We start from the raw sequence: 20,219 nt of genomic DNA, 5'->3' as shown, positions 1-20,219 counted from the left end.
AATGTTTAGAGAGAATACCCTCAAATCTACATTTGAAAATTTACCACAGAACACTGCCAGGGGCTGTTAACTTGGAAGGTGAAATAATGTTATTTGTGAATTATTAGTTCTATTCACAACTACACCACACTGAACATTCAGTGCTCTTCTGTTACTCAACTAGTGCCAAACAATCTTATTGCTAACTGTGTGCTCCACAAATTCCACACATATGAATATGGGCCAAGGGTACCACACTTATTCTATGATATCATGTCTTTTTATTCAACAATGTTGCCAGCTGGATGCACAGATATCCCTACACATGCAGTTGAGCCAATGTTTTGGGGAAAACTACCTTACATGGTGTTTTAGTTTCTTGTCCAAGTATCAAATTAAATTCCTGCAATTGTTACACGTCACCGGGTACTTGAAGAAAATGTCTGATTCTGTTTAATCCTCTGATTAATGAACTTACTTCTCAGTACACATTTAACCCAGTTCTACCCTTTGAGCTGTGTGAACCCATGATCTTTTATGACCTGGATTTGGCAACTTAAGATTAGTGCATTTATTTTTTTGCTAGTAGTTTACTCTCCTAGAAGGATCAGCAACGATCTTGATTTTCTTTTGAAGTCTTCTGAAGTCTTTCGTTCATCCTTGGGAGTTTAGCAGGTTACATCCAAGGACTTTAATTCACAAGACTCCGAATGTGGTCTAGGCCACAAAGTAATTAATAGATCAATTCAGCAAGGAAGCTTCAATACTACACGAAGGCTGACAATGTTAAAGGTGCCAATATAGAAAGAAATACCAGATGAAACCAGTTTTACAGATGGAACTAGAGTGAAAACACGACATTGGATGAAAGTGCCCCTATCTAATATCTGAATCAAGAATATTGTGTCCGAATCAACTATCTCACTCAAGTCCCCAAGTGTTAAATGAAAAGGAGTGTTGGTCCGCACAAATAATACACTAAAGACCATGCTGGGGAATCCAATGGCTGAGGGTAAAAGATGTTTTAATATAGCATCCGCTTGAGAGATAACATATATATGAGAGTGGAAAGAGCACCAGATTATTAGAAACAGCCATGCAGAAAACGTATGTTATAAAAAGAAACACTAAGGAATTTGCCCAATTTAGGATTCAGGAGAAGTTTATTATGGAGAATCTAGAGAAAAATCAAAAACCTCTCTTGAAAGAACATAAGGTTACTAAAAGTACTAGAAGGACTACAAAATAACATAATTAAAAGTTTTGCAATAGGCCCTTCTTATAGAATTGATTTTCCAAAACAATCCAACAACAGCCCTTGATAAGCTACTTCAAAAGCCCAGTAAAGTCCTAATAATTTTTCAGACCAACACAGCAAGGAATGTATACTTAAGACTGCCTTGAAGAAGTTGTCACTGGAGGTTGGAGATTCTTCATATACAATACGCTCAGACATATAATGTACCACATAAGATAGGCAATGAGAGCTGGACAACAGGATGGGGGAACCGCAGCACTTAGGAGGGAAAGTGCACATGAGTTTCCCAGCAATTATAATAGTAAAGTGTCAGAACAAAAAGCATAATTTTCATAATGTAGAGGTTCTGACCACCTCAATCAGTGAAAAGAAAATGTAGAGACCGATAAAAAAAATGATTGTAGGTTACACACACTTATTCACATGATGCATATTATTACTTAATATAGAGATTGAGATGTTTCTCTTTTCTATTTTTCACTTTAATTCTTGGAGAGAGGGCCGGTAGCTACTCAACTTGCACCAAACATCAATGCCAGACTTTCAACCATATTGCTGGACTTTCCAATTGAAGAGTTTTATAATAATAATTTCTTGCCCAGATAATTCTAAGTTGGGACTGATGTTCCAAGGAATGGCAGAATGAATTTACTCAACAAACCTCCTTTATAAATTTGCGTCCCAAAAATGTCAGGTTAAAAGTCCTAAATGCAGCAGCAAGACAATGACATGGAGTTCGGAGCCTACCACTGATACCGTCCAGTTGGAATCTGTCAAAGATTCTGCACTCGCAGGCTTACCAGAGTTCCTAGGAGACTACGTGAGTGGACCACTTAAAAAAGGAGACATATTAAGGTGGATCTTAAAAAACTGCTTCCCTGGAACCTTTGAAGGTACAAATGGAAGGAACATTATCCAGCCTAAGTTATTTACAATGTGCCTCATGGGGTTTGCAACAACTATGGAAAAAAACAAAAACCCCATCAAAGGTGGAATTCAAACGCCAAAATCCAGCACCAATGATAAAGAAGTTTCACTTTGGTGTGCCAGACTATGCAAAGCAGCGAACATGAGGCAGTGTGCACCCCACAAAATATGGGAGCGAGGCAAGGCTGGAGCTCGAAAACCTATGGCAAGTATCCTTATTTACACTCTACAATACAGTAAAGTCTGCATCACTGAAAGGAAATAATTTCTTTATTCTTCACAGAATCTACTGGATACCAAAGAAGATCTCTAAAATGATTAAGTTGCAGAGATTATTGGAAAGGTAAAGGGAAGACTTTCCTTGAAATTTAAAATCAAGAAATTAAGTTAAATCCATCACTTCTAAGCTTTAGAATAATTAATGAAGCTGACTGTGTATTACAGAGGGTTTCGAAAAATTATTTTAAAAACGTATTAACCTGCAGGTCTAGTAACTTTAATAATCCACTGACCTAACTATAATGTACTTGATCCATGAACTGGTCTCAAAGGGATTGTCACACAGTTCCCTTTACAAAATCCTCTAACTTTAGTCACAGAAAGAAAAGTAAAAGTAGGAAGACCAACTGACTTTTGGTCTCCCTCTCTGAAAGCCAAGCAAATGTGTCAAGCCAGAAAAATTTGAAGGCATCTTTATTGCTCATTCATTTTGGGAGCAAAGAAGCACACCAGAAAGGGTGAGTAGGCCCTAAAAATAGCTAGTCCTGATTTATTCTGGTTCGCCATAAAGAGGATTTTTCAAATCCTGATTACAGTCGAAGGATAACAAGCTGCTGTTTAAGTTATTCCTCCTGGTCAGACTTGAGATGTGCAAACAATGGTTCTGAACAGTACCTCCAACATTCAAGAGCTGATTAAAAAGAATTAATTATGTATCAGGGCTGGAGAGGGCATGTTTTTTATCAATAAATCATCCTTAGGTCACATTTTGGCTTGATCAGAGATCACTCATGATTACACCAAACTCTGAACTCTCGGACCATTGACGTGGTTCAGGTGACTCAGGCCTCCCCCAGTGGTTCAGAGACAAGATATCAACACAAAAGGCATCAGGTGAACTATCTTTCATGAGTTAAAATCAGAAGGTACCAATTGATGATGAATGAGGACAACATAAAAATGAGTTTGCTGGAGAAGGGCAAGATAAAGTGTACAAATCAATGGGCAAGTTAACAATCTGGAGCTGACAGAGGCTGTAGTTGGTGTAGGCTACAATTAGAACAAACCAGCAAAAGTCTCTTTCATATTATTTAAGAAACTGACAGAAAGCAGGGACTGTGCAACTGCATCAGTGATATTTTGTGCAAACACTGACTATTTTATCTAATTCCAGACAAGCAGATGCTGATGACCTAAAAGTTCCCTTGGTGGAACAGTGAGCAAAAAGGAAATGGGATAGTAGCACTAATGATGTGTTGGAGCATTATTTCCTCTATACATACAAACCAATTTGAGTCTCCATCATCAATTGGAAGGTAACACTGTTGGAAATACAACGAAGTGTTGAAGGCTTGGAGTTTCTCACTAACAAAAGGGCAGTAGAAAATCCCAGTGCTGGGATGACGGCCTTCTCATGGGTATTAGCAGGTACTGCTGACTCAGATACCACACCTAGCACCAAACTCTCCTTATACAATTTTAGTGTATGTTCCTCTTGGAAATCGACAATGAATCAGGGATCTCAAATGAATTTAAGTGCAGAAAACAAAAACTCATTGGATACTAGATTCTCACACCCAAGACATAAACAATGAAGAGTCAGCCAAAGGGAACTCTGTTTACATGCAGTATACTATTCAAAGACTGCTTGTACCAGCTTGTGCAGTACAGGGAAGGCAATTTCTTCAATAGACAATTAAAGTAAAAAGGAAGTAGTCCATGGAAGCAAAGCGAATCCATGCGAGAATGCTCCTTATTCTACTGAAGTGACACTGTCTTTTCAGAGAAGAGTTTTTAGTCAAGGCTACAAGACAAAGCGGTTAGGTTGTAAAATACCTATTGTTCGCCAACAGTGGGCTTCCAGTCTGCCCTTTGCTGATCATTTACGGTCATTCTCATTTACTTCCTTCTTATCCAATGGCTTACCTTCCTCTTCTTGCATTTGTCCCTCCCTGCAGCATATCCTCTTTGCAATCCTTTTGAATGGCTGACTGGTATCTACCCATTACTCACATTTGTGGGAGGACAACGTTTTTCTTTTTTCATTCAGCACTCCATAAGAGAGCATGTGATTTCTAGCTCTACTCAAATACCTGCCTCACCGATCACATTATGCTGATTCTGACCCCTCTGCAAAAGCCAGGTAACCAGGATCATTTTGCTGGGGTAAGGCTGAAGACCAGACTTCTGGGGTTATTTTTGTTTTATCTACTGTATTCAATATATTGCATCAAAGCGCAAACTTTGGCACATATAGGCTTTTATGGGGCTGAGGAAGGGCCATCCACTGCACTCAGTCAGCTGGCATTTGAAGCAGAAGGTGTACTTAGAAAGACACGTCTCCTGCAGACCACGGGTCTGCTCCCTGACATACTGCAGGGGAGCAAATGGCTGAATGCCAGGGAAAGTAAATCAGGCCCGGTCAAGTGTTTCCTTTTTCATTTTGGCACTTATTCTTTTTTAATTCTTTCCCCGAGAGAACAGTATTAAAAAAGAAATTTACCAATCCATTTATAACGAATTGAAAACACTGACTTTAAAGTACAAATGTTATATACCATAATATATGGGTTTGCTTTTCCTCATAATATATATTTTTCCTTGATCTTTCTTAGACTATGCTTTACAAAACTATTGGCAAAAGTAAAAGCCCTGCACTCACAGACATACTGGTTTTGCCAATGCTTGTTTTTAGTGTTATTCTGCTCTCTTTCCTTCAATTTGTTAAGTATCTTCACTTCCGAAGGAAACTTGTGTGTTACCCGTAAGCGTCTTATTCCAACCAGACAACAAATACAAGACATCTTTGGAAGATTTAAAGAAATCCAAATAACAGCATTTGAACGCCAGCCAGTACTTGAAATTCTTATTAGAAACACCAGAAACGAACGGACAAGAATGGAATTAATAAATTAAAATACGAGAACAAAACCTCGGACATTCACTTTGCTCTGAGAAGTACACAATTATATCCCTTCTACCTTCGAATCCCAAAGGAGAGGTGGTGTTGCTGGTGTATTATCATGACTTCTCAAATGAAGAGAAGAGCCTATGTTAAACGGGCCAGACTAGAAGCTACTAGACTCAACTCCAAGCTTGCTCCGAAATGCCTTATTGGCGGAACCCTTGTTTGATTTTAAGCGTTCAAAATATTCTCATTAATTAAGCGTAACTTAATAGAACTGAAACAATTTAAATTGCTAACTGTAGGTTTTGACTCATGGTCTTCAGCCAGAGAACATTCACTACGATACTTCCTGTTCTAGATGTGCAAAGCATATGTAAACGAATGCAGTAATCTATATGCCCTTTGAGAACAGAATATTCCAAAGCAAGTACAGGTTTTGTCATTTATTTTAAATTCTACTGTTCTATCAAATAATTGGCATTTGCAGACTATGTGCCATTACTGAAATCAAACCATTGTAATGTTTTTAATTAGCTCAGCAATGAAGATTATTCTCTTCTCTACCACTGTAGGGTCTAGTTGTGGAGTATCTAATCACATAACTGTGGTTCAGCTTCTCTTGCAGAATGAATCATTGCTATGTAAATAGCCAACTATTTCGATTAGGGTTGGGTTTGAATGGAGATAAAGCAAGCATCTTAGGAACTAAGATTACAAGCAAAGATAGGCAAAGATGCATAATATCCCTGTAAATAGATAGCTTTCTAACGGACAATGGTCCTGCTCTGAGACCCAGAAGAACTGTGAATCAAAATTGACATGGCTAAGCTGGCACAGTAAGCATGAAGCTTTCAAAAGGGCCATGCATTTCTCCACGGCTTTTGCATAATCAGGGAGAGAAGACTGAGCAACTCCATGCAGTCGAAAATAAAGGCTGCGGTTACTGTAGCTATTAACAGTTTTAACACTTGGAAAACACACTACAAATGGCAGATTGGTCACACAAAAAAGCCAGACTCTAATATTTTCTGGTTACGCAGTTCTGGATTCCCCCATAGTACTATATGTGGCCCCACCTTTTCAAAGTTCTCATCTGTGATTTCCATCCCCACTTGACTAAAAAGACTTGCCTCAAGTTTGCCTCAATATTGTACTCACTAAAGAAAAAAATGAGCAGGTTGGATCTTGGTGTTTTTACCTGAGAAACACGACTGTGTTGCTGCGTGTGGTTGTAGTCCCAATCAGCAAAATGGACGCTGGTTGAAGATGAATCTCTGTTGCATTTGCTAACTAATAAAACAAATGTATGTGCCTAACAACAATGTATTTTGACAATGAGAAGAATGTGTCCGAAGTGAAATAACTCATAATTGACCTGACTATATATTCAGGTGTTTTACCAGTAAAAAAAAAATAATAAGCTACTTTGATGGTAAACTGGACTCAGAAAGAGTAGAATAAGAAGTTCGGTTTAGAATGATGTCAAAACAATTACAGCTAAGAATGACTAATTAAATTCTCACCAAAGCTAATATCCATAACACTCAATCAGGAAATACTCTTAAACATCATCCATCCATCCCACATGTCTACAAGTATGGTGTCACGACAATGAAACACGGGATAGCACGAGTTTAAGCACGGTATTATGGGGCAGAGAACAATAGCAAAAAGGATTAGGAACACGAAAGAAGACTGTGCATGCAATGCCTCATCAGCTGAAGATAAATAATTCTAATTATTACATTCTCATCCTGTATCTGCAGCATTTGTTCCAATTTCCAAACACAAACACACAAACATGAGCTTGAAGATGCTACTTAAAGTGGGGATGTTTCCAGACCCAGGTGTTGAGCATGTTTTGATGTCATTATCTGGACGACCAGCCATTCTAAAGCACGACTGCAAAAACTTGACAGATAATTATTTTCAAGCTTTTTTTAATGGAATACATGCTTTAAATTTGTTTTTATAAGTACACTTGCAGTTTTCTAACCATACTAACATAACTAAAGTAAAATGGAATGTGTGCTAACTACTTCGTATATCTCTATACAGGCACAAAAGAGGGAGACCTCAAGATACAATGAATGGGAAAGCTGGAAATTCATTTTGAGAATCAAGTTGAAGTAATGTGTAAATGGAGTTAATTTTATGCAGGCCATCTGTCGTTAGCATTTCATACATGACTGTTTTCTGGCAGCCAGATTGAGTGACTGAACAATTCAGTTTTAGTAATCGTTACCCAAGCAGTAAGAGAGTGGCATCTATTCTGCAACAGCTGTGTTTTTTTTAACATTCTCTTATATCCACTACAATTTAATTTGAGTTGCAAACACTGGGCTTTAACATGCTGTTGATGTAGCGCAAATAAAGGAATGCTTTTACTGTCAGTCACATACTAGTACATGTGGTCATGCTGAATCTCTAGATTAATAGCCCTAGAAAAACCAACCAACGGAATCCCCCCGCTCCCCCAACTCCCCAACAATTGACAGTGATGCCACTTGTCAAATAATGTGCATCCACAAATGTACATCTATTGTGTGTTTATGACTGCCAAGGCATCCTACTTTATGGTCCCCTGGAGCTATCAGAAAATGCTATGCTTCATTAAGCCAACCAAGTTTGTAGTCCTCCTAATCTGAAACAACCAACAACATAAGACCGAACAAGCGGCAGTTTGGAAGGTTACTGTGTTCAATTGAAGGTCATCTCCTTAGGATAGTCCAGGTTACAGCTTTCCACAGAAATGGACTCTTGTCTGTCAGTAAACATCAGTACTTACGGGGATGAGGGGCCCAGAAAGAATCTGCAAGAAAGAGTCACAGGACTATACTGAAACAAAAACTAGGATTAGTTCTAATGTTAGAGCCCCACAGAGGCAATCTTTCTGCACCTTTCTTGCCTTTTTTCTGCGCATCTCTTGCTTCTTGCTGCCTGATAAACGAAGTAAACTGCTCAGTGTATCACACACATGAATAACTAGTCTTTCCATAACTTGGAAGAAAAATAAAGTAACCTTTATGATGACTAAGGATTTTATCACATTATCAACTGATGATACACAAAACTTCTTCATCTGTTTTTTCAGCAATTATTTAAATATATATATTTTTAAAAAGGAGTCAGTCTATAATTTCTGATCCAATGCACGGGCATGTTTGGATCGTAATACTTTAGAAAAACGTCTACATACCGTGACTAGCACAGTCAACGTTAACCTTATCCTTCTCGTACACCCAGACTCTTTCTATTTCTACTTCTGTTGGTAGATCTCACTGCAACTAAGAAGGGATGAAGGAGGCAACTGACATCTTTACGAAAGGAGGGTTGGGCAAAGAGATTTTGGTAAAACTTTCTGCCCAAAATAGTATCATTTCGGGAGGAAACCTAGAGACCACAGTGCTAAGAAAAAGTGTTTGAGTGTATATGTGTTTGGAAGTGTAGGCAATGTGCTCACCTGTCAAATATCTGCGAGGCACATTCCTTAAGACTGCCACAGACACCATTTTTGTGCAGTGTTCCTTGAAATTGGATGGAAGTTAAGTTTCAAGCCAAAAAAAACATGGGTGATTCATAATATACTCCATCTGACACCGCCTGCAAGGTTTTTGGTCACCTGGCATATTGTCCTCAGAGCTAGTCCAATGACTGTAGATCCCTTGATCAATCTACATAAATGTGCATGGCGTCCAAATTGTGGAAAATCTCTTCAAGTGAGCAAACTGCCCCTGATGCGGCATGCTCTTTTGCTCAAATGTCAGGAATTACACCCATGTGGACACCCTTAACTAAGATCTATAACACCAAACCTCCACTGAGTTCTAAAGAAGCAAGTCAAGAACTCCAGTAGAATAGTCGTAAGTGACAGTAGCTTTCAGTCTGAGACAATAAAGCTAACCTTGAACCATGCTCAAGAGAAGATCAACCTATTCAAGAAGCAGGGATTAAGGTAAACAGCAGGGTATTGCCTAGTAATCTAGCGCTTGTGCCTCTGCAAGAGGCAAAAATATCATACTTTGAGTTTACGTGACTAGCAGTCAATGGCTGGATGGCCACAACACTAAAGGTTGGGGTTTCAAGAACTTCCTGAAGAACCTTCCATTCAAGTAATTATCAGGGATGCATATTTAGGCTGTCTGCTCTAGTGTTGTCGATCCCCTGAAATCTTGGGAGACCAGTAGGAAACATGCCTTGTTGCAATGCCAACTTGCAAAGAATTAATGGCAGCATGTGCAGATGTGGGGCTTGACTACATCCTTGTTTTCCGATGCAGAAGATGGCTTTGGTGTGGCTCTGCTCTTGTGGAATGGAAACTTAAGACAACCCTGCCACTGGGGTCTGTGCCATGCCATGAGGGGCTGGACCCTTGGTACCCAATGGATAACAGAGTCCTATGGCTGTTCATGGAAAACCTAGCGACATCACCTCCCTCACCACCACCACCATCCTGAAATCATCATCAATTCCTGCAAATGTTCACAGCGGCAAAGATCACAGATGTTCATCCTTTACTTTGTTTTACCACTGAAAAAAAGTAAACAGAAAACCAAAGCTAGTATTTTACTTTAAAGAAACCCTGCAGCTAAGGTGACCCATCCATTGTAAAAAACCAAAGCTATTTTGGGAAAAATATACCAAACTGCACTAATCCTAGAATCGACTGTTATTGTTCTGCATGAATCCTTGTATGCAAAATAGGCTAGGTTGGCAGATGAAAACAATATTTTAAGATAGTTCCAGGACATCTTAAGAAGATGCTGTGACCACGTGACAATGATTACACAATTTGTACTCTATAGGATGGGGCTAGAAACGTCAAACATCAACCATACCTAGTTCAACTGCAGTCACTAATTTTAAAGGTCACTGCAGCATATGTGAAGTGTTGCTAAAAAATAACTTTCCAAGGTCTGAATCATAAACCAACGAAAGTGTTGAAATATGAAAATAACAGCCTCCTGAGTGAAAATGAGTAATGAAGTCTCTACTACTAACTTATGTCACACAGAGCTTCAATATAATTTGTGAGTTTTATGTGCAACATAATGTAGATGTGCAGAAATACTGCTTTCTGTGCCATACAAGCGATTAAGTGCTTTTTTCCGGGCACAATATTCTCAAATAGCTCTGCACATACTCTGAAGAGCCCTACACGTAGAAACCATCTCTAAGTTACATGAATGCACAAATGTAAACCAGTACAAAAATCCCAAGTAATATATGCTTTTGCAGATTTCTATCAAGCATTTCTATTCCCCAAGGGAAACCCAGAAACACGTTATTTAATTCAAGCAGGAACATAGCTCTCCGGTAAATAAGAACTATTTCATGGAAGTTGCTCAGCTGTGGTATGTCACTAGAAGACAGGACCAGCTCACATGTAGCACCAACCATCACAAATGCTATTTATTGACTACATTCCTGGATCCATTCATCATAAAATGTATTAAGCCTCAAGAAGCCCCTCTCTGTGCCAGTGAATATATGTGTAGCAAAGGATGTTGCTTTCCAGACCAGCAGGAATCTTTGGAGGTTTACTGGTCAGCCTGCACATGCATTATGAGCCTCAACCAATATAATAAGTTTAATGATTCATGAGGAATCGATTAGGTATGAGGCTAACAATCCCTCTGCTTGGAGACTAAAAGGGAAAGGATGAAAGATGCCCGGAAGGCAAACAAATGGTTCCAATTTTATGTGAAATCTGTTATTGTTCAGAAAAAACAGATATCCATTTGTTGAAAAATTACTTAATAGTTGCAAATGAGCCGAAGATTAAACAATGTATGCGCATTGCAGAAGGCACATTGTGAACAAATGATGAAGGTCTCACGTTACTTTTATTTTCCTCATAGACCAGTAACCTTTGTTAAAACAAAGTTAACTTAATTGAACACAATTTAAATCTTTAAATGATTACTAAGAAAGTCCAGTGGCAGGCTGAATAAATACAATACTTTATACAGAACACAAGGGAAAAGTTGTGTTTGCAGTTACGCTGTCAAGGTCACCTTTTCGCTGGCTGTATTTTTGCTACTTTTGACATGTTAAGCCTATAGCTACTTTTGAATAGGTTGAAAGAGACACTGCTACTAAAATGCAAATTGTCTACCTCTTAAGAATGCCCTCCATGATGTGACATTTATTTTTAATTGCTGTTTCTGCCCTCGAACGCTTGTTGTCTTTACAATTTTGTTTATGAGTTTGCTAAGTGCAAATTGTCTTTACAATTTTGTTTATGAGTTTGCTAAGTGCAAAGTCAAAGAAAACTGATTTATTTTCGTAACCACTAGGTTCTTTTCGTATGTCGATATCATTCGGTATTCCTTGAGATCCCCCCAACCCACTTTCCCAGTAGACAAACCCCTCACCTACCCGTCCTTTCCTACCTAGCTCCAGGCTTCAATAGAGGATTCTGACTGGCCAGGGCACATGGAGGCAACAGATATTTCAGTATATTTAAACCAGTAAAAGCTCACAGAACAACGTCAGTGAAAAAAATCATCAATTTTCATCTGTGGATTTAAAGAGTGATTGTGTATTTTTGTAGACCATAATGAGCTGCAGAGTGTCATTTTCTAAGCAATTAGCCAGTCAAGAACTGGTAGAACAAAATAGTCTGTAACAAAGTGATCACAAAAGTAAATGTAGATCTCGGACTAATACCGTCCTTTGGACACTATTAAATCCACAGATTTTGCTGTGCATTTCAGGCAGCAAATTAACACTGAGCAGTGCCGTAAAGCTTCTATCTGCAGTATGTATGAATGTAATTGTGAGGCGGTGCGTTTTTATATATCACTATAACTCAGGATAAACTCGAGGCATGGGGAGCATTCAATTTTTCTTATTAAGGCAAAACCCTTAAAATACCTAGATTTTTCTGCTAAAGGATGTATTATATTTAAAGCATCTTTTATTTAACACTAAAGTGGGTAATATTAACATCTGCTACTTACACTGCTTTCAAACGGCATAAAATATGGTGTGAAGCTCTGTATAATACTTATCACTACTGAACTAACTGCACAATTTTTAGAACTAAATTTAAAGGCAAACAATTAGTGTCGTGAACAAGCGTAAAGCCTGAAATCCATAAGGGTGAGATAAATAATACTACTTAACAAACAAGAGCAATTTAAGCACTGTGAGTTATCAAAAATAAAGGAACTAAAAGGCATACACTAATGCCATCAACCATTAAGTTTAGGGAATGGCTCTAATGGCGGGAATATTCCTCACTAGATAGCTGGCATTTTCTACAACACTTTCCATGAGAAATCCGAAGTCATGATATTTCACTTGTCGGACAGAGAATGAAGATTTTTTTTTTAAACAATCTCAATAATGTTTATTCGACATTTTCCAACCTTAAATACTACTCCTAATTAAAATGAGGTTTCCATTGTTTAAAACAGAACACAAAAGAAAAAAAACAGAACAAAACATATTTTAGTTTCTGCTACTAGCAAGCTATTAACTAATTTGTTTGAAACCACCAAATAGTTGACATTTTACAATGAGTGGTTTTCCAGGGACAAGCCCTATACTCTTATCTATTACTGTCAAACTATGTGCCTTCAACATCAGTGAAAGGAAAATATGCCTACAAAAGGTGCCACTTGTCTTTAGAAACAGTTACCTCACCCTAGAACACTTGCTTTTATACTTTAAACTTTGCCAGCACTGCTCAGGATGCCAGAGAAATATACGACACAACCATTAGATGGCAAAAATGTAATGCTTACCAGCAGCAACAATAGCTGGGGGTGGTGATCCCACCTCATCTGCCTCACCACCACTTGTCTGACTCATTGGTGCTACTGGGGTTTCTCTAGAAGGAGGCAACTGTAGCTCCTTTGGGAGAAGGTCATAGACTGATTCTAGAAATGAGACAAGACAGATTTTGGTTAGGACCATTTTTCTGCAAAGAGACTAGATTATAAGTCATTAAAGCAGAGGAGGTTCAGAGGCAGAATCAGATGAACGAGAATCTTTCCATAACATCAAGAACATGGTGATAAAATAACAATATCATACAGACTGTGTTGAATGTACTTACCGTCTGTTAGCATGTTAAGCCGCATGGACTAAGGAACAAAAGTAGATTTTACATTCACACAAGTCACCTTAATATTGCAACAAACAGGGAAACAGGAAATACATTTCTAGAAACTCCTGCAGACTGCTCAAACGACTGCTGATTACTTGCTCGGAAATAAAGTCTATCTTAATTTTTGCTCGGCGACTCATCTGCAAATACATGGCATGCCACTCTGCTTTCTCAGTGAGGCAATTACCATAGCTCAATTTCTTATAAATACTCCCTTGGACTAAAAAAATGTAAGAACTCTGTCATAAGCGAACCACAGCCGTACCAAGTTAGTTATTTGTGCCTTCATCAACACGTAGGCTTTAAATAACAGGTCAAATTTTAAACAGACTTTAAGGGACCTTGCACACTGTTGACTGTGGGGGAATTCCACTTAAGGTTCAATTTCTGACAACCAGGAATGAATTTGCTTTTGAGAAGTTTCTTGGATTTTTATTGGGATAAATGGCATATAATATATATCAAAAGAGGGAGTGGAGAGGGAATGTGTCCATAAGGACACAAGGGGCGGATTCGATACCCCCAGCTACAGTTAATAAATAAATGGAATCCACCCATGTAAGATAGGCGAAAAATAGGAAATAAGGTCTAGAGTTTGGTGTGTTTCCTACAATGGTGGGAAGCACATGATGTTCTTTAAATACCACTCACACACCAAAAGGGCCCTTGGTGTCATGCTTCATCATAAGGGTCTTCGCGTCCCTCTACAGAACGCGGCTTGCTGCTATCCAACGGATACACGGCAGCACTGATGTAAACACTATGTGTGGTGTGCGAGGGTAGTCAGTGGTAGGGTCAGGAGTGAATGGATACGCGAGTATTAAAAAATACCTCGCATGTGAGGGCTAAAAAGAATTTTAATATACCTCCGTGCTGGTATTGTTAAAATAGTGTGGTAGAGGTTTTGTGTATTTAATGTACATTAAACATACTATTTGTACTATTTGTTGGTACAGGCATGAAAAGTAGGAAACTGTTCCCAGAGAGACAAAACCTAACTGAGAGAAGAAGATTAAGAAAAAACAGCAGCAAACCAGGAGGCAAATGCCTTCACTCCTTACGGGACAATGGCTATGAAACCATCTTAGCCAGAAAAAAGAAACACCCAATAGAGGTAATAACGCCCCCGAATAGGGAGGCAAGAATAGTAACGTATAGAGTTATCTCACTCCAAAGGGGAAAGAGGATAAAATGCAGAGTAAAGGTACAGCAGACCATGTGGTAACAATAGAAAAAGAAACCAAGAACACAATGAAAGAGGTTCTTGGTCCGTAACGTTAAAACTCTCAGAAGCAGGAAAGGTCACCAGGACCCTGATAGAGAGCAGTTTCATGTGCCATCTACTAGAGAACAACACTGGAAGTAGTGACGGAATAAAGAGTAACACTGTGTAAAGAAAAGAACTGAAATACAGAAGACAAGTGTGTGTGCCATAATGTGCTAGATATATATATATATATATATATATATATATATATTATAGCAGGTTTAACAGCAGCGATGATTGACCACATACTCACTTAGGATCTAGTTCGTTTTTCTTTATTCCTGCTAAGATGTTCTTGCCATGCCCAACGCGTTTCGGTCCATAACTCGGACCTTGATCAAGGGATGAATGTTCACATTCACAGACATCTTTTATTTCTAACATCATAGCTTGTTTCCTGTTAGTAAAGCATCCTGATACATGTAGTTTAACAATTTAAAAGGTGATAAAATATCTAGTGCAATTCAGCAATTAAAGTGCAACAGTGCTCAAAGTGCCAATCGTGTCTTGTGAATGATTTAAAATAACCCATTTTGTGAAATATTCCGAGGCATCAATTTTTTTAAATGTTTTTAAATCATTTTAATTTATCGTTTACAATCTTTTTCTCATAATTTCCCTTTGCTCGCAGATTTAGACAATATGTTTAGATGTTTCTATTTTTTATCGAGTTTTTTCATTCTTTATCGCTCTCCAGTGAGCAGTTTTGATTATCAAATGTTCCTGTATACCAATATTTGGAATCATTTTCACTTGATCACGATCACAACTTCTCTTTTTTCTTGGTATATTGATGTCTTAACGCTCTCTAGTGAGCTCACATGTAATCTGCTAGATGATTTAGGTATCTATTTTGCTTGGTTCATGGTGGTGTTCTAAAGATGTACGTAAAGTTCTTCATCCTGATTCAAGCCCCTTGGATTCCATGTTCTTAATGACACAATGTGTTTAGATTCTTTCTGCCTTAAAAGTTGTTCCCGATTGCCTCCTCTTTTTTATGCAGGTACAACAGACAGACACAGACAGACAGACAGACACAGACAGACACAGACAGACACAGACAGACACAGACAGACACAGACAGACACAGACAGACACAGACAGACACAGACAGACACAGACAGACACAGACAGACACAGACAGACACAGACAGACAGACAGACAGACAGACAGACAGACAGACAGACAGACAGACAGACAGACAGACAGACAGACAGACAGACAGACAGACAGACAGACAGACACATTTTGGGGTAGAAAAAGTCAGTTCCTTTAAGGGGTACAACGACAATTGTATGACCAGAGAGTGGCAAGGAACCTTATTGAAAAGGAAAGTCAACCCCGGGACCAGAGAAAAGCAGCACACAAGTGAAGCCCACAGGGCTAACTACAGGAAGACATATCAAAATGTCAGTCAAAGCATAGATACCTATACTACATATCTATAAACAATATCCATCCATACATGCCAATATACATCAGTGGAAGCAGAGTATATAACAAATGTGTAAGCAGAATAACCTGCTTGTCAACGAAAAGATACGGGGAATTAGATATGAATAGACAAAAATGTATATGGCCATAGATAGGAACACTGAATGAAAGTGTACTGGCAAAATCTCACATAGGGCATAGTCTACACCGCGAAGGTACAGCTCGACATGACATAAGAAAATACCATACAAATAAAGCATATGTATCCGCTGTAGATAACTTAAGAAGCACTTCTGCACCTGGCAGATAAAGGAAAAAACATCGCTAATCATGAGCGCCTACTTGAAGATCGCAAGTGGAATAAAAAGGCCACCCCTGGAGGGGTGCAAGGTAACATGAACAGAATCAGTGCTTTACCTCAGAAATGAAAGAGTGCTGGTAGCACTAAATAAAGACAGGTTGAACTCAGACCTTGTAGAATAAAGCCCTCAGTCTGGGACCTATTAGGTAGATTGATCAGGTCGGTTAGCTTTAACCAACAAAGATGAATCGGCCTGCTCTCCAAAGAGATGGATACCATCAAATGGCATATTCTGAAGAGTTTCTTTGACAGGCTCCGAAAACATATCCTTAAAAGGGCCGATTGCTGAATTGTGCCTTTATCACAATATCTTATGTGGCCATTTATGGGCCAAACTAACTAAATGGAACATTCCATCTGCCTGTTAACAGAAATCATCAGTCTTTATACTAACACAAGAGTTAAGATTAAGTTACCATCAAAGTGGGTAACCTCATAAAAACTCTTCAATACTAAAGTTCTGAAGCAGGGATGCATATTAGCCTCTCAAATTTTCAATTTGGCCGATATGGAGAGGGTCTATGTGTCTGGCCGCCCTCCCACCACCCCACCCCACCCCCAAATTCGCAGGCCGCAGACTGAAAATCCTACAGTATGCAGACTACACAATACTTTTACATCAGACAGCATTAGGGTTTCAAAGGTCCCTAAATGAGTGAGCATCTTAATGTAAGGAAAATCACCTCCTTTGGCCAGACAGTGAAGATAAGGGGTGCCTGGGAAATCAACAGTGTTTAAATAGAAAGACACCATGTATGAGCACCTGGGAGTGTTGTTCAAGGAGTGTGGTCAATCAAATGCTCACAAGCAAGCGCATCTCAGTTACTCAATATGGCATTTGTTTGCTGAAGAATTTTTCTGGACCGGATGGCCCCAAGACATGTAAAGTACATTTTAGAAATAAGCTTGCTTGTTGGCAGGACAGACTGCAGTGCAGCACCTTTCGCCAAACCTTCAGATTGCAGGTCACCACTTCCAAGCTCAATTTCGATTGGAATTTAGCTTAACAAGTTATCAGTTGCAGCTCTGCTAACGATTCGTGGCATACTGTACAAAATTAAAGATGGCCCCTTTTAATTCGATAAAAAAATTTATTAAATCAAATCAAACTTCCTTTATTCGATTAATTCAAATTAATCATAAAAGTCCATATATACACCATATAGTTAAAAAGATACAGATATAAAACCAAGTTAAAAAAAAACTTAAATACAATTCATATCAATAAATTTGCAAGTTCCTGGTTTTTAGCAATAGACATAAAAAGAGAGCAACACAATAACAGATTAAAGGATCGGGAAAGATACGTAAAATATACAATCCTGGGCGGCATTGCCTAAATTAATATTCACCCATATTTGGTAATAAAAATCCTTTGCGATGTTCGGCATAAAACTTGCAGAAGAAAAAAATGTGCAAATCAGACTGCGGTGAGACACCATCACACAGACAACACGGCAGGGCTTTAGAAAAGATTTTGGCAGAACCTGATTAAAATGAATCTATGGCGTGGATCTGTTACAAATTTCAAGTATGATGGTACACCATCATTAAGCATAGGGCTCTCCAGATACGCACAGACCGTATATTTATTAGTATGCTTTGCAAGCCTAGTTTCAGCTATGAAATTTAAAAAACGAATTTTTAATGTTCTTTTAGATATAGTCGAGCTCTTGTGTGGGGTTTCAAAAAGAGTACCCCAGCCGAGAATATTTAGAATGTTTTTAACATACATCATCCAGGGGATCCTCTGTACGTGTTCAAATACAAGGCAATCCGTGATAAAATCTTGGGTGAGATTTACAGTATCTCTTCTCCATATGGAATGCCATAGGAGAATAGGTGCCACGTTTATCTGGTCGGATATATAGGGGACATTGAACTCACAATGAACAAGCATTTACAATGCAATGGTTTCGCCTTTGGAAAAGTTAGAGCTATTGGCATTGTAAATGACAAAATTTGTATTTATGTGTTGGTTTTGAAAACAGATAAATAAATGGCATTGTCATTTACATTGCCATTAGCTTAATCTCTCGCAAATGTGAGACCTATTGAACCCTACGGATGAGCTCAGCAGACAGCAATTACTACCACACAAACACCCAGAGCCCCCCCCCCACACACACACACACCCAGAGCCCCACACACACACACACACCCAGAGCCCCCCACACACACCCCCAGAGCCCCCCCCACACACACACCCCCCGAGCCCCACACACACACACCTAGAGCCATATATATATATATATATATATATATATATATATATATATATATATATATATATATATATATATATATATATATATATATATATATATATGTGTCAAAGTAATTATCCAAATATCAGCTGGCTCTTCAGTTACAAAGTTTCTGTGAGCTCGGATGACTTGCTCATTGAACTGTGGCATAGAGTCCAAGAGCTGCTAGTCTGTCCATACTATCTACTGTCCATTTACCACTCCATCAAATGAACAGCTTCCAAACCTTAACCCAGAACCGTAACCTCATGTTCCCCTACTAGCAGTGCCAAAAAAACGAAAGCCCCGGTCACAACAGTTACCAGTGGACCAAACATGGTCATTGTCTTAACTTCCCTCGTGTCAACAACCACATGAGAAATATGAGAAACATTTGAATACTTGCTAGCTGTTGTATCCTTTCTGGCTATTTCTGGATAAAAATCTAATTTACTCAAACTGTTTGGAGGGAGTTTGCTTTAAAAACAGATCTCTAAACACATCTCAGCTGAATCATTGAGCTATTTAATCTTCAGAACAAGAAAGCCTAAGTGTTACCCGAGCAGAATCTGCAAGGCTGAAATATACAACTTAGCAAGCTAGAACCCTTACAAGAATGAGTGGCTGGCTGGGTATAAACAAGCACAGGCAACACACAGATTTAGAGTGCGACGGCCTGTTGCATGACCTTGCTGGATATTTTAAAACCGCAGAGTTCTGAGATTAGCAGTAAGAAGGTTGTCAAACTGTACCCTAAAAAACGGAGCTGCATGAAGCTCTATGGCTTCTAAGCGTGCATAGAACGGCTGCATTAACTGCTTAAATTGTATTTATTTTAAATTAAGCCAGTTTAATGTTGATACAGTCTCAGATATAATCTCAACCTGTTGAGAGCTCTTAATAGAAGGGGTGCCGGAGGTGGTGCAGCCTTTCTAGTTTTCTTTGGGGAGTGAAGCTTTCGCAAGGACTCTTTTCCTTTTACCATTTGTGGAGGTATTCCCCGGTAAAAACGGAGCCCCATTAACAGTGGTAGCTGTCGTTAAGGTTTCAGAGAGTGGCAACGTGTCCATAATCTGTTCTGCTCTCTCAGGGCCAGCATGGGCCTTTACCTCCTCCTGAGGCAAATAAACATCATTATTGGTTCCCCTCCCCACCCCTAGTGATAACCTCTGTTCTGTAACAGCAATCTTTTTCTAGTGCCGTTGTTGCCTTGGCTAAAAAAAAGTATCCAGAGAAGTCAGTTTCCTCCTCTGTAGGTGCAGGTAGAGTCTTTTTTTGCCCATGTTGATTCTGGGAGTTTAATACATAAATATTAGGGGGGGGGGGCAGCCCGGCCTCTGACGGGTGCAGATGGGCCAACCATTTGGCCCGGGTACGTCTGCATGCATCCTGCGCTGCGGGAAAACGGGTTTGTGGTCTCGGGAGGGCTGCCTCCGCCATCCGCGCCTCAGTGGGATGCTGGGGGACTCCGGTGCGTGTGGCGGCCCACAAACAAACTAT

At 39.1% G+C, this 20,219-nt stretch overlaps 1 protein-coding gene across 5 annotated transcripts in view; it reads right to left on the bottom strand.

The window, feature by feature from the left end:
• Nucleotides 1-20,219, bottom strand: part of NFAT5 (nuclear factor of activated T cells 5) — a 787,967-nt gene that overhangs the window by 560,879 nt on the left and 206,869 nt on the right. For all 5 annotated transcript variants that reach the window (XM_078670043.1, XM_078670045.1, XM_078670041.1 and 2 more), the window contains exon 2: nt 13,046-13,180. In XM_078670043.1, the coding sequence (XP_078526169.1) occupies nt 13,046-13,180 (135 nt within the window). The remainder of the gene's footprint in view (nt 1-13,045; nt 13,181-20,219) is intronic.

This window comes from Lissotriton helveticus, chromosome 12, assembly GCF_964261635.1.
Source record: "Lissotriton helveticus chromosome 12, aLisHel1.1, whole genome shotgun sequence".
In the NCBI taxonomy this organism is placed as follows: domain Eukaryota; kingdom Metazoa; phylum Chordata; class Amphibia; order Caudata; family Salamandridae; genus Lissotriton; species Lissotriton helveticus.
Note: the sequence above shows the minus strand (reverse complement) of the source record. Positions and strands in the feature narration are given on the sequence as shown.